At 38.3% G+C, this 19,411-nt stretch overlaps 1 protein-coding gene across 1 annotated transcript; it reads left to right on the forward strand.

The window, feature by feature from the left end:
- Positions 1-953: 953 nt before the first annotated feature.
- Positions 954-19,334, forward strand: LOC133650412 (lanosterol 14-alpha demethylase). The gene is made up of 10 exons (XM_062047627.1): positions 954-1,286; positions 1,405-1,503; positions 5,187-5,363; positions 5,456-5,582; positions 7,218-7,392; positions 11,095-11,214; positions 11,306-11,501; positions 11,559-11,654; positions 17,592-17,760; positions 17,829-19,334. Exons 1-10 carry the CDS (start codon positions 1,122-1,124, stop codon positions 18,062-18,064), a joined length of 1,560 nt encoding a protein of 519 aa, XP_061903611.1. The 5' UTR covers positions 954-1,121; the 3' UTR covers positions 18,065-19,334.
- Positions 19,335-19,411: the final 77 nt, after the last annotated feature.

Consider the following 19,411-nt stretch of genomic DNA (forward strand, 5'->3'; position numbering starts at 1 on the left):
ACTGCTCAAGTGTCTGCTGCGCACAGCAAATATATGCCGCGCACCAAATCAAATCCCATCTGAATTCTAAACAAAATAAACATATTTATTCTATGTAATTTTGCAACTCAACGCTGAGTGACAGTGAAAAACAAGCGGCCCTAACGGTGTTCGTCAACACCGTTCAATTGAATACCATTCAATTATTGTAACGTCTATCGAGATGCTTCGAGGACAGGAATTATATCGATGACTTTATTGAGCAAAACTGTTTATATTCGGACATAACCACACCAAAAACATGAGCAAAACACTTCTATCTTGAAAAACTAGTCATTTTCTGCCGTACAAACCAGGCCAAAACCAACTTGTCATCTGTCACCAACACGCATACCACTAAACCACTGGTGCGTTTATGGCCACACAAAAAGTCGGACAACTCAAACACCACACAAAGTTACACTATGACTCCTCAGTCATACGTGTGCTTATTTTACTGTCATTTATTATTAATGTTAATGTATTTATATTAGTCATGGAATGCTGTTACACACACTATGTTGAAGTATTACTATTATTATTATTATTATTATTATTTATCTTACGGTATATATCAAAAATAATATTGAGCAAAATTTAATTGAAATATTGTCGATGTGGCCCTCCAGCAGTGCTCGGGTTGCTCATGCGGCCCCCGGTAAAAATTAATTGCCCACCCTTGCTCTACTACGAGTGACTGCCGATTAATGCGGACATGCTTGACTGGCGCTAGCTACTGACGCGTACTATGTAAAGGATATTTGTGTTCGAATTACCATACCGTAGTTCTTCGTATTAAACGTATTTGAATATTTTCTATTTTTAATATTTTGTGAAGTAAACCGTGTGACATCATATAGCCCCACATCAGTTCAGACGAAAGCAGCCAATCACAGATGGCGTTGTTTAAGCGACACGGAAACAGCAGCCAATCGCGAGCTTCTCTTGTCAGGCGGGGGCGGGCCCGCCGTTAACAGGTAGGCTTGGAGGGTGAACGACACCAGCGGTCTTTTTCCCCGACTCGTCTTGGATTATCGTAGTGAGATGTTATTACCCTAAAAAAGAAGTGAGCATTAAAACCAGGTTTTCAGTTGAGTTAAAACATGTCGATGTACTTTTATCATATGAGCAGTAAGCTGCTCATGGACACGGTTGGCAAGATGAACGACAACCTAACCTCAGGGGTTCTGGCTGCCTCAGTCATCACTCTGACTTTGGGTTATTTGTATAGCAAAGTACTTCGCAGACAAACTTGTCACAAAGATGTGGTAAGTATATCAAGCATATTGTATCGAAGATATTGTTCTGCAAGATGTGGTACTGTAAAAAACCTGCTTGAATGTTCTACAAAATTTCTACTTGTATTTTGTATTTTTTTGTCTGCAGAAATATCCACCTTTCATTCCTTCCAGTGTGCCCTTCCTAGGCCATGCTATTGCTTTTGGGAAAAGTCCTATTGAGTTTTTGGAAAATGCTTATGAGAAAGTAAGTTCACGCTTTTTGTTAATGAGCTGTTTTTAGAAATGTGTCTATTATCCCTCTATGCAGTCTAATAAAAATAATATCCAAACTACGTATTACACAGTTATACCTGCTGTATATAGTGCTTATCATTCTGCATGTGTTTATTAGTAATTAAAAACTTGACTGTTTTTCACTCATTGCACTTTTAATACAGTAATATAAATATTAAAAACAATCTATACATGAATACTTTTGTTGAATATATGATATTGCACATATTTTATATAAAAAAATTATTGTGAATACATGTGATTTAACAACAAATATGTGATAAGTTATTTTTAATACAGAAAAAATATATTGAACAATAATAATGCCGGTTAAAAATATTAATTTATTTATATATTATTGTATGTAATTCCTGAATAATTTTTATTTAATCATACATAACATTTACACATTCTGTGTAATTGTGTAATATGTGATCAATTATTTCAATTATTTGATTATACAGAACAATATTCAAATGTATTATAAATACCATTCATTCATTTTTGTTTACTTAAAATAAACATTTAATCATACTAAAAAATGTATTGCATATTAATAATATATCATTTTATTTGTTAAATTTAATGATACTTTACAGTAGAGGTGGGTATCTTTGGCCACCTCACGATTCGACTACAATTCAGCAGCTATGATTCAGTAAAAAATTGATTATTGATGCATCTTTAATTTATGTATACTGTTGCAGTTTTTAAAATAAATATATCACTCGCAACTTTAAAAAAACAATTAATTTGGAATAAGAAACAGTTCGATTAATTTTCCCATTTATTAAACTAATTAAAATGTGTGTGAAACTGGAACATAAGAGGAGCTGATCGGATTGCCTCAGTCAGCCAAATTTTAGGACTGTCTGCATTACTTTTTTTACAATAAATAAATCGATTGACGTTTACTAATGGTTTCTATAATCATCCATGTCAGAATTGCAATGCATCTAAAAATCGATTATTTCCCCCACCTCTACTTAACAGTTACACAAACAGTAGACTTGTACTGTCCATGATCATTTTATAGCATATATTTAACTAAACAGAAAATAAATATTAACATTTGTTATAAATACACATAATTCATAATTTTTGAATGTTGATATAATTATTACTGTATGTATAATCTCTTACTAATATATTATTTATTCAATATTTTCCCTAGTGGTTAGAGTGTCCGCCCTGAGATCGGTAGGTTGTGAGTTCAAACCCGAGTCATACCATCCATCCATCCATTTTTTACCGCTTGTCCCTTTTGGGGTTGCGGGGGGTCGCTGGAGCCTATCTCAGCTGCATTCGGGCGGAAGGCGGGGTACACCCTGGACAAGTCGCCACCTCATCGCAAAGACTATAAAAATGGGACCCATTACCTCCCTGCTTGGCACTCAGCATCAAGTGTTAGAATTGGGGGTTAAATCACCAAAAATGATTCCCGGGCAGGGCCACCGCTGCTGCTCACTGCTCCCCTCACCTCCCAGGGGGTGATCAAGGGTGATGGGTCAAATGCAGAGAATAATTTCGCCACACCTAGTGTGTGTGTGACAATCATGGGTACTTTAACTTTTTAAATGTATGATACATACCAGTTGTGTGTTAAACATACTTGGCCAATAAATTGGGTTCTGTATACTCTAGGCAAGGCAAGGCAATCGTATTTAAAGAGCACAATTAATACACAAGGCAATTCAAATGCTTTACAGAAAATTTAAAGAAGGCAAAAATAAAGATATAAAATCATAACTCAAATTAAAATCTGAAAATACAATCATCTTAAAAACAATCTTAATTAAAAATCAATCAAATACTGTAGATAGAATACTTTCACTTTTCATATGCACAATTGTTTTAAGCTTAAATTTGAACATTCTAGATTTTAGATTACTGTGTATATGATCCTTTTATTAAATATATTTCATTATACAGAAAACAAAAAATTAAATGTATTTGTAAACAGTACAGAACACAATTACAAAATAGTTAATGTATTTTCTGCCATCTATTTTTTTTTTGTACTTAATGAAAAGTATACTACAAAACCAGTGAAGTTGGCACGTTGTGTAAATCGTAAATACAAACGGAATACAATGATTTGCAAATCCTTTTCAACTTATATTCAATTGAATAGACTGCAAAGACAAGATATTTAATGTTCGAACTGAGAAACTTCATTTTTTTTATGCAAATAATCATTAACTTAGAATTTACTGGCAGCAACACATTGCAAAAAAGTTGTCACAGGGACATTTTTACCACTGTGTTACATGGCCTTTCCTTTTAACAACACTCAGTAAATGTTTGGGAACTGAGGAGACCAATTTTTGAAGCTTTTCAGGTGGAATTATTTTCCATTCTTGCTTGATGTACAGCTTATGTTGTTCAACAAGTTGTGGTATTTTAGGCTTCATAATGCGCCACACATTTTCAATGGGAGACAGGTCTGGACTAATACCTGCACTCTTTTACTTCGAAGTCATGCTGTTGTAACACATGCAGAATGTGGCTTAGCATTGTCTTGCTGAAATAAGCAGGGGGCTCCATGAAAAAGACGTTGCTTGCATGGCAACATATGTTGCTCCAAAACCTGTATGTACCTTTCAGCAATAATGGTGCCTTCACACATGTGTAAGTTACCCATGTGTTGGGCACTAATACACCCCCATACCATCACAGATGCTGGCTTTTGAACTTTGCGCCTATAACAGTCCAGATCCTCTTTAGTCTGGAGGACACGACGTCCACAGTCTCCAAAAACTATTTGAAATGTGGACTCATCAGACCACAGAACACTTTTCCACTTTTTATCAGTCTTAGATGAGCTCGGGCCCAGCGAAGCCGGCGGTGTTTCTGGTTGTTGATAAATGGCTTTCGCTTTGCATAGCAGAGTTTTAACTTGCACTTACAGATGTAGCGACAAACTGTAGTTACTGAGAGTGGCTTTCTGAAGTGTTCCTGAGCCCATGTGGTGATATCCTTTACACACTGATGTAGCTTTTTTATGCAGTACCGCCTGAGCGATCGAAGTTCACGGCCTTGCCGCTTAAGTGCAGTGATTTCTCCAGATTTTCTGAACCTTTCGATGTTGAGGACTGTAGATGGTGAAATCCCTAAATTCCTTATAGCTCATTGAGTAATGTTGTTTTTGCGCGCGCATTTGCTCACAAAGTGGTGACCCTCGCCCCATCCTTGTTTGTGAATGACTGAGCATTTCATAGAAGCTGCTTTCATACCCAATCATGGCACCCACCTGTTTCCAATCAGCCTGTTCACCCGTGGGATGTTCCAAAAATGTGTTTGATGAGCATTCCTCAACTTTCTCAGTCTGTTTGCCACTTGTGCCAGCTTTTTTGAAACATGTTGCAGGCATCAAATTCCAAATGAGCTAATATTTGCAAAAAATAACAATGTTTCCCAGTTTGAACGTTAAGTATCTTGTCTTTGCAGTCTATTCAATTGAATATAGGTGGAAAAGGATTTGCAAATCATTGTATTCTGTTTTTATTTACGATTTACACAAAGTGCCAACTTCACTGGTTTTGGGTTTTGTATATAATTTGCATTCATGAACATCATTCCTATTGAATGTGTTATGGTACAGCCCAAACAATAATTAGTAAACTGAAAAATTGCTGGGCTAATCTCTCACAGTATGGCCCAGTATTTAGCTTCACCATGGTGGGCAAGACCTTCACGTACCTGTTGGGAAGCGACGCCGCCACGCTGCTTTTCAACAGCAAAAACGAGGACCTGAACGCCGAGGACGTTTACTCCCGACTGACCACTCCCGTGTTTGGCAAAGGCGTGGCCTATGATGTCTCCAACCCGGTAAACATCGCTGGTGTCCACACACAAACACGACAAGTGTACAGCCAGGTCCAGTTTGGAGGAGCCTTATGGATTTACAAAATGTGCTGCAGGTCTTTCTGGAACAAAAGAAGATGCTGAAGACGGGACTGAACATCGCACGCTTTAAGGAACACGTCAAGATCATCGAGGCGGAGACGGTGGAGTATTTTCAGAGATGGGGAGACAGTGGCGAGAAAAGTAAGATCCCTTAACTTGTCATTTATTATTATATATTATTATTATTATACATATTATGTGTGTTTATGTGTTTACACTAGATCTTCAAATTTCATTATGGACTAAAAATACAACTTTATCTTGAATTTTGACGAAGTTACAAACATTTTGTCAAAGGGTTGATGAAACTGCAAGTCACAAACGTCACCACTATATGGAGCCACTACACTCTGTTACATCCATCCATCCATTTTCTACCGCTTATTCCCTTCAGGGTCGCGGGGGGCGCTGGAGCCTATCTCAGCTACAATCGGGCGGAAGGCGGGGTACAGAGCTGGGCAAATATTTTGACTCGGGGGCCACATTGAGAGAAAAAATGTGACTGGGGGGGCCAATGTGTATGTGTGTATAAATGATATTTACACATTTAGCTGTATAAATCTGCTGTACAGTATGTGTGTTTGGGTCAGGAACACTAATAAAAAATAAACAATGTCCTATAGAATTCTAAAAAAGTTATGACAGACCACCTCAAAAAAAACAGAATGGAATTTTACAGTTTTTTCCTGAATGGGTCACCCAAAATGTACCTTAAAATAAAGAGAGGGGGATTTACAATATTAACTATGAACAATAAAACACTTAATATTAACAACATATGAACATCGCTCTTCTTCTCCTTCTCAGACCAGCTCCTCGATAGACATCTTTTACAGTCAAGCAAAACACAACAAAAATGTAACAAACAGCAAAATATGAATGCAAAGGGTAATAAACACCTACAATATGATATATTATCACTTTTATGCAGAAATCTTATGTAAAAATTTGCTTCCGCATCTGTTCCTGACACATGCGTTTATGGCTGGCTGCTCTGAAAACAATAATTTGACAATTATAACTATGAACAATAAAACACTGAATATTAACATATTTTACTTCTCAGACCAGCTCCTCTGTAGATATCTTTTACAATCCAGCAAAACACAACAAAATGTAACAAACAGCAAAATATGAAAGCAAAGGGTAAAAAACACCTACAACATGATATATTATCACTTTTATGCAGAAATGTGTTGTAAAAATTTGCTTCGGCATTTGTTCCTTACACATGCGTTTAGGGCTGGCTGCTCTGAAAACAAACCCCGCCCACTCTGCTTTGTTCCTCGTCTGAGTGCTGTGACGTAGATTACCGTAATAACGCGTATAACACTCAAAAGCGCAGATTTCAACCATTGAAATACTTTCTATAGTTCAAGACTTAAGGTAATTTTAAAGTAGCACTGCACATCATAATGGCGGCAGTTTTGATGTTAAAGGTCCAAAAAAATTATGTAGAACGTCCGCCAGGCCAGATTGAAAATCTTAATGGGCCGTATTTTGCCCAGGTCTGGTCTATTAAAATATCACATTGTAATATTTTGGATTTGGTAAAAGGTAAAAATAAATAAATAAGTAAATCGAAAGAGATCCAGGTACCGGTAGTTAAAAAAAATGGTTTTAAATGTTCAAATTGCTAATTTTCTTTTTTTACCTTTTAACCTCTTATCTACAGCCAGTCAGTTTAATCCACTGTCGTATTTTTTGTTTTTAGATCGTTTTTCTGAAGGTTTCCAGTCAAAAATTGTGAATGTAAATGTGAATTATTCTTGTCAGACCTCTTTGAAGCGTTGTCTGAGCTGATCATCCTGACGGCCAGCAGCTGCCTCCACGGCAAGGAGATCCGCGCCATGCTGGACGAGCACGTGGCCCAGTTGTATGCAGACCTGGACGGAGGCTTCAGCCACGCTGCTTGGCTGCTGCCCGGATGGCTGCCGCTGCCCAGCTTCAGGTGGGACTGTACGGGTTTCCCAGTAACAAAACATCTAGTGTATTTGGAAAGAGGAGTCTGCTGTTCCAAGAAAGTTTGAGTTTGTCAGTTGCAGGGCTGTACATTTATTCGAATTAGACGACAAAAATACACAAAAATCGTAATTTCTAGTGAAGGAGCGAAATGTGCCGAGGCTTCGAGGCGTGTGTCGAGTAATGGAAGGGGAGATTCAACCAAGTGCCCAAGCTCTATTGAAAATGTGGGCTTTTGAGAGTTGTGGTCAGTTCGGAATCTGGATAGAGAATAAAAATAATTTTTAAAATGCCAATAGAATCAAAGAATGACAGCAAACTTAATTCAAACCGGTTTCTGCTTTGTTAGAATATTGAATGGCTAACTTGTGTTGGTCCTACCAGCAAACCTTTCGCTGCAAACACCTTTAATGCCACATGACGTGGGTATGATTCTCGGCAACGTCAGTTATCAAATGTGTTTATCACTGTTAACCTTACGTTTAATAAAGCAACGAATTCTGTATTAATTCTTTTTTAACCAGCCACAAGAAATCAATAGCTGGGTGATGGAGATGTTTTGTCTAGCAAAAAAAAAGAATCGCTTAAAACCAAAATAAAAAAAATGAACTAAATCTCCTCTGTTCTGTACGTCATTGTCCAACTTACATTATATTGTCATCTTACTCTTTATGCCATTTCGTCAAGGTGACGGTAAACATTATAGAACCTGCCATATCATATGATTCTACTAGTGATGGGTCCAGCAACACCGATGCATCGGTCGAGCTCATAGAGCGAAAGCCTGTGTCGGTGCGCGTACCGCTTTTAGAAAGTCACGTGACCGATCATGAGCTGTTTTGGTCACGTGACCGATACGCGAACTGTGTCGCACTGATGCCTCCTCTGTGCCCTGTGAGCAACATTCCCTCTAAGGTGCGCGCCTGCGCAATTGCGCACTGCTCAAGCGTCCTCTTCGCACAGCAAATATATGCCGCGCACCAAATCAAATCCCATCTGAATTCTAAACAAAATAAACACATTTATTCTGTGTAATTTTGCAATGCAACTTTGAGTGACAGTGACAACAAGCGGCCCTAACGGTGTTTGTCAACACCGTTCAATTGAACACCGTTCAATTATTGTAACGTCTATCGAGATGCTTCGAGGACAGGAATTGTATCGATCACTTTATTGAGCAAAACTGTTTATATTCGGCCATAACCACACCAAAAACATGAGTAAAACACTTCTATCTCGAAAAACTAGTCATTTTCTGCCATACAAACCAAGCCAAAACCAACTTGTCATCTGTCACCGACACGCATACCACTAAACCACTGGTGCGTTTTTGGCCACACAAAAAGTCGGACAACTCAAACACCACACAAAGTTACACTATGACTCCTCAGTCATACGTGTGCTTATTCTACTGTCATTTATTATTAATGTTAATTTATTGATATTAATCATGGAATGCTGTTACTAGAGAAAGTTACAGGAATGCACACTTCATCCTATGCTTACATTTCATTGTGCAACATGAGGATGTTTAAGGGGAACTAAATGTGATCTCTGAAAGGGGTACAAATGATTTCCAAAGCAGGACCCCCCACCCAGACTGGTACCTCTCCAGAAATTAACTGGTCACCGGGTGTCCTCTCCAGGTAGGAGATGTGGGACAGCAGAAAAGCGGCAGATCAACTAGTCTAAAACGGGGTCTATTTAAAGGCTTGAGCAAGGGTATCTTAAAGCGCGGCCTGCCGCTCATTTTTTTAACGAACCGCGGCACATTCTAAAAATGATTATGTATTTTTGGATTAAACATTTTTTAGATTTGGAGAAAATAAATACACCCAACACAATTTTTGATTGACATTTTTAAATATTTTTTAATCATATCATTTATTTTAAGTATAAAATGATCTGAATATTAAAATTACACTGAGCACAAAGAGAAATATTTTAGATTTTTTAAAAAATCCATCCATCTATTTTGTACCGCTTGTCTCTCTCAGGGTCGCGGGGGTGCTGGAGCCTGTATTTCCTAATTTTATAATTTATTTTGTTTTAGCTGAAAATAATCTGAATATTAAAAAAGTTACTTAATTACCAGATATGGAAAAACTATATTTTCTTTATTTTTATACAAACCGCAGTTTTTGAAAGTTAAAGGGGCTGTTTGCAACATTTACACAGATGCCGCGAGGACGCCAACTTTCCAATGTATTCGACACATCCTTGTTAGGTTTTTTGTACATAATGACGTAAATATATACGTACATAACGCATGCACACGCATTAGCTTCAGGTGTTGTTAGCCAATAATAGCAATGTGGATAGCTAGCGTTAGCTGTCATTGAATGTATATTCTATCATAACAACAACATGACTGCAAATTGTTTGTTGCTTCTCTTGGACTGTTTTTGTATGTGTGCACGAGCTCCCTCTGAGACCGGGTGAGTGACAGCAGTAAACACCAATAATTTTATTCAGGCTGGTCAAAATGTTTATTACATACATTTTGTAATTGTGAAAAATAGAGATAATTGTCAAACAAATGTTTTGTTAAACCACTAATGGTAACATCTAACTTATGGTAGGATAGGATAGACTTAATTTCCCCATTGTGGGATAAATTAAGTCTTATCCTATCCTACCATAAGCTAGACCAGACCTGAGCAAAATACGTCCCGCGGGCCACATGCGACCCATTAAGATTTTCAATCCGGCCCGCCGGATGTTCTGGATAATTTTTGTAGACCTTTAACATCAAAACCGTATCTGCCATTATGATGTGCATTGCTGTTTTTAACTTACCGTAAGTCTTGAATATAGAAAGTATTTCAATGGTTGAAATCCGCGCTTTTAAGTTGTTATAGGAGTTATTACGGTAATCTACGTCACAGCAGCTCAGACGAGGAACAAAGCAGAGTGGGCGGGGTTTGTTTTCAGAGCAGCCAGCCCGAAACGCATGTCAGGATGCTGAAGCAAATTTTTATAACACAATTCTGCATAAAAGTGATAATACATCATATTGTAGGTGTTTTTTACCCTTTGCTTTAATATTTTGCTGTTTGTTACATTTTGTTGTTGTTTTGCTGGATTGTAAAAGATGTCTACCGAGGAGCTGGTCTGAGAAGTAAAATATGTTAATATTCAGTGTTTTATTGTTCATAGTTATTATTGTAAATCACACTTTCTTTATTTTAAATGTACATTTTGGGTGTCCCATTCAGTAAAAAACTGTAAAATTCCATTCCGTTTTTTTTGAGGTGGTCCGTCATAACTTTTTTAGAATTCTACCAGACATTGTGACTTTTGGTATTACTGTTCCTGAAGAAAAAAAAGGGACCCAAACACACATCCTGTGTGATTTTTACAGCTAAATGTGTATAATTATTTTTTACACACATACACATTGGCCACCCAGACACATTATTTCTCTCAATGTGGCCCCGAGTCAAAATATTTGCACAGCTCTGAGCTAGACGGTGGTGTTCTTGTTATATTGTTTGCTATGAAAAATGTTACTGTGAAGACCAATATATCTAATCTAATCTAAAATTACTATTAAAAAAAAAGCAGAATTAAAATGGTTTTCAAATTGACTGAAGGTAAAATCAATGAATATTAAAAACGCTGGATAAAATTAGTTTTCAAAATGAAATGAAGTTTTCCCGCTGCTACAAAATGTATTTTCTCTAATTAGGAGGCGTGACAAAGCTCACCAAGAGATCAAGAACATTTTCTTCAAGGTGATCCAGAAGCGACGAAGCTCCGGCAAGAAAATGGACGACATCCTTCAGACGCTCGTCGACGCCACCTACAAGTAAATTAGTCAAACTGTAAAAGTCATCCAATTTACCTTTTTCTTTCATTGAAAGCTGCTTGATGAAGTAGAATGTGACACCTCCATGTAGGGACGGACGTCCGCTGTCTGATGACGAGATCTCAGGCATGCTGATCGGCCTTCTGCTGGCGGGTCAGCACACGTCCTCCACCACCAGTGCCTGGATGGGATTCTTCCTGGCCCGGGATCAAGTCCTGCAGGAGCGCTGTTATGCCGAGCAGCAGACTGTGTGCGGGGAAAACCTGCCCCCTCTCGACTTGGACCAGGTAACACTGAATCCAAGGAAACAATTAAGATGAGAAACTAATTCATGTGGTGCTCAGCTGAAGGATCTCGGCCTGTTGGAGCGTTGTTTGAAGGAGACGTTAAGGCTCCGCCCACCCATCATGACCATGATGAGGATGGCTCGCTCTGCTCAGGTAAGAAGTCACACATTTCCCAATATGTCACATGACCTCTCTCATATAGCTGCCACTAATAACAATAACTCATACAAAAATTACTGAATAACTGGATATGCATATTTGTCATCCTCTTGTGGATTCCTGGGGAATGACAGGAAAAAAGAGATACATGAATAAAAGCATGTCCGAGCATGTACCGTATTTTCCGGACTATAGGACGCACTGCCGATGAATGGTCTATTTTCGATCTTTTTTCATATATAAGGTGCACCGCATTAAATGAGTCACTTCCTTGTGGTCTACATCAGTGGTCCCCAACCACCGGGCTGCGGGTACCGGGCTGCACAAGAAATAAAAAATAAATTTTTTGTTTTTATTTTTCTAATTAAATCAACATAAAAAAAACACAAGATACACTTACAATTAGTGCACCAACCCAAAAAACCTCCCTCCCCCATTTACACTCATTCGCACAAAAGGGTTGTTTCTTTCTGTTATTAAAATTTCTGGTTCCTACATTATATATCAATATAGATCAATACAGTCTGCAGGGATACAGTCTGTAAGCACACATGATTGTATTTTTTAATGAAAAAAAAAAAATAATAAAAATAAAACTCCATACACCCCCCCCCCCCCCCCCCCGGTCCATGGGACAAATTTTTAAGCATTGACCGGTCCGCAGTTGCAAAAAGGTTAGGGACCACTGGTCTACATAACATGTAATGGTGGTCCCTTGGTCAAAATGTTGCATATATTATGTTTTACAGATCATTTTCAAGCCGCTTTCTGACCGTCACTTCAGGATGCGCCGTTTTGTGGGCGATCTTATTTACGTAGATCACCTTCGGCAGCGTCTTCTCCCCGTCATCTTTGTTGTGTAGCGTGCAAGGACATTCAGACTTAACTTAAATCAATAACGGAAATGTGCCCCGTGAAAAACCGTCCGACCGGAACTCTCTAATAACTAAAGTTCCTTGGGTGAATAATATAAACTCACTACACCGGTATGGTGTAGCGCTTTCATGGCAGATATAAGTAAGAACTTTACACTACTTTATATTAGAAATGGCAACAGTGGAGGATGAATGTCCCATAACAAGAAGATAGAGAAAAAGAAGAAGCTTATCGACTACGGTGTCAGCACGGACTACAAAGGCAGTTTTATTGTCCAGTTTGGAGGTTAAAGCAAGGAATTATTACATTTTTTCATGAGAAAGTACATTGTTAAGGTAGTTCCAACATAAAAAAATATTTAAACAAACAATGTTTACTGATTAAAAATATTAATAATTATATTAACTGTCAGAAATGAGCACTTGAAAGTAAAAAAAATAAAAAATCGCAAAAATTAACCTTTGTAAAAAATGTTTGTCCACTTGACACATCAACAACAATAATAAACATTAAAATAAAACAAACTATGTAAGTATTTGTTACAGTTGATTAAACTGTATGTTAGAAAGCATATCACTGTACAATAGTTGTGTAATTAGTAAAGCATATTTACCTCTTTGCCTGTGGAAACTTAGTGAATGATGATACAGTCTATAAAAAAATGACTTGTCTCGTTGCCGTAGAGACTTTGTAAATGACCATACTGGATATAAAATAAAAATTATATTTGTCGCCGTCCTGTGGAGACTTAATGACTGAAGATACGACATATAATAAGGAAAAAACAATCCTGTGGAGACTTGGTGAAAGACAATACAGTATTGCTTGGATTTACATGACGTCACGTCCGGCTCATTAAATATGAGGTCCAGTCGGCGTCTGTTCTCTATGAGGCGCCATTTTGCCTGTTTCAAAGAAAAATACTCTACGATTGCGTTGTTTTAAGTATTACAAGTTGACAAAATTAACCCCCGATTGAATCACAATTGAAATGTGGGTGGTTGATGAGTCCTTTGTGTGCTTTTGGATTGCTATGTCTCTAAGGTCATTCAGGAATGCAGCCGTCTGGTTTCATAAATAATTTTTTTTTTATTTTTTTTTACATGTTGGGAGGGAAAAAAAGCATTTGATGTTTGCTAGAAAATTCATGTAATTTAAATGTGTCTAAAAAAATCAATAAACAAATGTTAAAAAAACAAAACAAAACAAAAAAAAGACTGAAAGTTGTCAGAAACAAAATCCAATCATATTTAATTTTGTCTTGTAAATGGGTGGGACAAGTTCGGAATATATCCAATCCATCCATCCATCCATTTTCTACCGCTTGTCCCTCCCGGGGTCGCACAGTTCTTGAATAACGTACAATATGAGAGGGTGGGAGTTAGCGACAAAGGTGGGCCAATCGGATGTTTTTTATTGTGAGATGAGGAAGCTGAATTTCTAAAAAAATTAATGATTTAACGTGTTCTACATCGTCATGTCAACACCTGGGAGAAAGTGAAGTGGAGACATTTTGTTTTTGACGCTATATGATGGTGACATCTACCGAATGTAAGTTTAATCTGTATTTGCTGCTTCAGGTGTTCTGTCCAAATGAGCTGTTTCGTTGAAAAGAGCTATCAGTCGCTCTTCCCGTTTAAACGCTAAAGAAAACAAATGTGTAGGCTACCATTATTTGCATCAACGTCAACTTCCTCACGCTGCAAGTGTCTGCATGCTTACTGGTCAGAGAACACAATGAAATACACAGCATTTAAAAGAACAGGGGGGACTGTTGACTCCCTTTAGTTGGTACAGTAAAACAACTTGGGAAAAAAATGAAAATGTCTAAAGTGTAGGCAGTGCTGTTAAGTTTTTCGGTCTATGAGAATGAGTGGAGAATGCAGAAACTTTGAGGCATGATTCAGCTGACCTGATGATAAACTAGTTTAAGAAGAATGTTTTTGTGTTACTCAAGACTACTGTACTTTTCAGTTTTGTAAATATTAGCTATTGTGTGAAGTCCTACTAAAGGTTAAATTCAGTTTAAGAATTAAACCATCAAGTTAAGATACATTTTGCGATGATTGATAAAAATGTGGATGAAAGATACTTTATTTTACTTTTCAGTTTCCCAGGAGAGAAGCTTAGTCTTCAGGTGGGACACCCAAGTTGAACAGGTGTGATGGTAGAGGCCTGACAAAGTGAAATCTTCTCCAGGTTGGGGTTGGACACACAGGTCCTGATTTCCTAAAGCTTTGCGTGTACTAAAACACGTGCAAACCTGATAGCGCACGCAAAGCTGATCAACTAAACGTGGGCAAAGTGGATTGCGCCTCTTAAGTGAGAAGAATAAGGCGTGCGATCCATTTTGCGTCTCTGTCTTAATCTGCAATATATACGCTGATCATCAAAACAGACAATGCTGGGGGATGCAGATATAATTATTCAGCACGCAATGTGATTGATCAACACTCATCACCTTTTTGCAAGCACTATTTTGCGTTTCATTTAGTAACTGTGCACTGACAGTTCCACGCACGGCTGTAGGATCAGTGCTCGCGCCGCAGATAGTCGACGGATAGATGAAAATCCTCCGTCATACGTGTCAACCTTTTTAGATGGTCAGAAAAATTTAAAAAATGGACATATCTTCTATTCAGCAACATTATTTTGTAGCTGCTAGAGGACTTAAGGGGTTGATTACAACAAATTCAATTCAAACCTTTTGGTGTCCTTTATGTGGAAAAAACAAACGTCATTTAAAAATCCTAGAGTATACATCATTAAAATATTTCTTATATGAAAAAAACTTATGGAAGTATGCATTTTTGTGTATTGAGCAGACTAAGTGCAGCCTCTCACCCATGCACCTTCAGCGGTAAAAAAAAATAATAATGTGTCAATGTAGATGCACTGCACGAGTGCTGCTTAAAGGCCTACTGAAATGACATTTTTTTATTTAAACGGGGATAGCAGATCTATTCTATGTGTCATACTTGATCATTTCGCGATATTGCCATATTTTTGCTGAAAGGATTTAGTAGAGAACGACGACGATAAAGATCGCAACTTTTGGTATCTGACAAAAAAAAGGCCTTGCCCCTACCGGAAGTAGCGTGACGTAGTCAGTTGAACATTTCCGCATAGTTCCCTATTGTTTACAGTGATGGCGGCCAGAAGTGAGAGCGATTCGGACCGAGAAAGCGACGATTTCCCCATTAATTTGAGCGAGGATGAAAGATTTGTGGATGAGGAAAGTGCAAGTGAAGGACTAGTGGGGAGTGGAAGCGATTCAGATAGGGAAGATGCTGTGAGAGGCGGGTGGGACCTGATATTCAGCTGGGAATGACTACAACAGTAAATAAACACAAGACATATATATACTCTATTAGCCACAACACAACCAGGCTTATATTTAATATGCCACAAATTAATACCGCATAACAAACACCTAGGTGTTTGTTATGCTAGCTCCCGTACATATAACCCGCCAATATAATTCAAACACCTGCACAACACACACAATCACTCAGCCCAAAGGACAGTTCACCTAACCCAAGGTACATAAAGCTTATATATTTACCCAAAGTTACGTACGTGACACGCACGTACGAGCAAGCGATCCAATGTTTGGAAGCACAGCTGCGTACTCACGGTAGCACGTCTGCGTCTGTGTATCCAAATCAAAGTAATCCTGGTAAGAGTCTGTGTTGTCCCAGTTATCTACAGGCGTCTGTGTATCGAAGTCAAAGTCTCCTGGTAAGAGTCTCTGTTGTCCGAGTTCTTCGATCTTGACTGCATCTTTCGGGAATGTAAACTATGAAACACCGGCTGTGTTGTGTTGCTGACTTCCCTCGCAAAATACTCCGCTTCGCACCGACAACTTTCTTCTTTGCTTGCTGAGCTTCTTTCTCCATAATGCAATGAACAAAAAAGGAGTTTTTAACCGGAAGTTTAGCGGGAAATTTAAAATTGCACTTTATAAGTTAACCCGGCCGTATTGGCATGTGTTGCAATGTTAAGATTTCATCATTGATATATAAACTATCAGACTGCGTGGTCGGTAGTAGTGGGTTTCAGTAGGCCTTTAAATGCCCATACAAAGTGATACATGTCTCCTCCATGTTTGGAAACATAGCAAAACACCACAGGTAGGACCATAACAATCATAAATGTGCAGTGACTGAGAGTGCCTCCATGTTGATGCCCCATATAGTACACGCAAAATCCTCATTTAAATAAGGCGGTCTGCACACTCGTAATAAATCACACGTCCCACTAATAGCACACGCTATTTTATAGATGGCTCACGCTGCTTAGTGCGTGGTATTTGGATCTTAGTAAATCAGGCCCATACTGTAGCTAACAACCAAATTCTATGAGTAAGGCAAGGTTACATTTTTACCAAAGGCAGCAATCATAAATGAGGCTTTCAACACATACACAATATTGACATCCATAGTTATATATTGATAAAGACGGGGAAAAACACGCTACTCGTAAACGGCGTGTTCAACAACGGCAACAATTATGGTAGTAGACGCAATCATGAAATGCAACCTTACCCGAGCAAAAACCATGCTTGATTTATCCGGGATTTGTCCATGCATGATTTATCTTGATACCAATTTCCTTGACCCAGCCACACATAAAGAAGTTGCAGACCTCCATGCTTTCCCAATTTCCCATCTGTTTTGTCATGTAGAATTAAGTCTGGAGCACCAGATTGTTCGATATGTCTGGGAACTCCGACGTAAAATCCTTTTATATTACTTGACAAACCTTTTTTTTATTATTAAGAGTATAGGGATCTATTTCATTGCATTGTTAGATTGTTTGCAGGAAGATCTAGATCACTTGCGTACTCATAGTTCGCACTCAGTTTTCTATGCAGGAGCCATCTTGGCTTGGTGGCCCATCACGTTGTTTACTTCTGTTCAAAAGTCAATAAGAAAAACTTGTCTACTTGTCGCCCTCTTCTGGAGACTTAGTAAATGATGTTAAAGTAAATAAAGAAAAAACAACTTGTGTATGTATTTTGGATTAAAACAAGTCTTAACTCTTATGTTCCAGACTGCATCCGGCTACACCATCCCACAGGGCCACCAGGTGTGCGTCTCCCCGACAGTCAACCAACGCCTGGAAGACACCTGGCAGCAGAGGATGGAGTTCAACCCCGATCGCTATCTCCATGACAACCCTGCTGCTGGGGAGAAATTTGCTTATGTGCCCTTTGGTGCAGGTGACAACAACTGGACATAAATATTCATACACCATACATACTATGACTGACTTCTTGAAACTGTCCAGGACGTCATCGGTGCATCGGGGAGAACTTCGCCTACGTTCAGATCAAAACCATCTGGTCCACTTTGCTGCGCTTGTTCCACTTTGAGCTGGTGGATGGATACTTCCCCACCATCAACTACACTACCATGATCCACACGCCGCACAAGCCTATCATCACATACAAGAGGAGGAAACCGTCAGACCAAAAAAGAATGCAGACACAGGATGCGTCCACAATGTCCAAACAAGCTGATTGATTATATGTTGCATTACATAAAACTGGGAAATTTCAGACTTCCTTTTGGAAAAAGTCCAAGTCAAGATATGGTACGTTTGACATGTTATGCGTGGAAATCCTTTTTCCCCCCAGTTTTAATGAATGCAGCATACGTGTGTAAAGGGATAGAATGGTTACCAGTGATGGGTAAATGAGCGTTTGGCACACTCACTAGCCGTATTGACCCTGCCCTGATACTGTGTTGCTGTTTCATAATCACTAAATTGGCCTGCAAATGTAGTTAATGTAGTCGTCCCGTGTTTAGCACGATCAATTGGTTGTAGTGGTCAATGAATCTCTGCAAAGTAGGATTGTTAATAAATCAAATATTTTCATAAAGCATTAAGTGTTTACGGCCTTCTGTTATACATATAAAACTTAATTCAACACTTAATTTGGGCCAAAAATATGTTGAGTATTCTATAAAAATAAATAATTCTACAATGTAGTGAAGTGCGATGTGGGTGACTGTGAAGTAGTTATGGGTAAATAATGACAATGTAGTGAAGTGCGATGTGGGTGACTGTGAAGTAGTTATGGGTAAATAATGACAGTGTGTGACACACAGACTGTATTGACATTGCAATGATACTGTGTCGGTGTTTCATAATCTGTTGCTTAAAAGTCACATTTGACCCCCAAAATAAATGTCTTATTTTTCAATGCATAAATTGCAGAAAGGAATATGGATGTCAAATGTGGCAGGCCAAAGGAGCGCTTCCTGACCGTATCACTCCTTGCGTTTCATTAGGCATCGATGCTTCCGTATCGTTCCACCCCTCAGGAATGATTACGCTACATTGCATAAACCTGGGCAATTTCACTCATTTGACTAGAAAAAGTAAGTCAAGATTAGAAAATGCATTTCATTCATGTTACATCTTGTTTACCAAAACGAATGTCCTGGTTTCCCTGAATGCAACATGGAAGTATTTATAGGCACATATATAAAAAAAATACCATGGCACGCTATTGCCATCTTGTGGAAGAGTGTCTAATTGTTCTGTATGTTCCTGGCATCGATAGACATGCACCTGGGGATAGATAGGTTGTTAGGTGAAGAAAACTGGGACAATTCAGAAAAATCAAAATATTTACAATCACCATCTGAGAGGGTTTTCTGCAAAAGGACAAAACACAGGTTAGTAGATTGTAAGTGGTGATTTGTCCCACTGTTCTTGAATGCAGCATGAAAACGAGCAATTGTATTGGGTATCATGTTAAACCTGAGTTTTGACATTGCAATGATTGTTCTGTAAAACAAGTAAAAAATATTTTCAAATCATTTCCCAGCCATATTTTGTTGATTTTCCGTCACTAGTGTTCT

The sequence above is a fragment of the Entelurus aequoreus genome, linkage group LG05 (assembly GCF_033978785.1).
Source record: "Entelurus aequoreus isolate RoL-2023_Sb linkage group LG05, RoL_Eaeq_v1.1, whole genome shotgun sequence".
NCBI lineage: Eukaryota > Metazoa > Chordata > Actinopteri > Syngnathiformes > Syngnathidae > Entelurus > Entelurus aequoreus.

Excerpts from the sequence above, each read along its gene's own strand:
- LOC133650412 (XM_062047627.1), top strand. The coding sequence starts at position 1,122 with ATGTCGATGTACTTTTATCATATGAGCAGTAAGCTGCTCATGGACACG. Across the intron at positions 1,504-5,186 it reads TGGAAAATGCTTATGAGAAA|TATGGCCCAGTATTTAGCTT; the intron begins GTAAGTTCACGC and ends AATCTCTCACAG. Across the intron at positions 5,583-7,217 it reads GGGAGACAGTGGCGAGAAAA|ACCTCTTTGAAGCGTTGTCT; the intron begins GTAAGATCCCTT and ends TATTCTTGTCAG.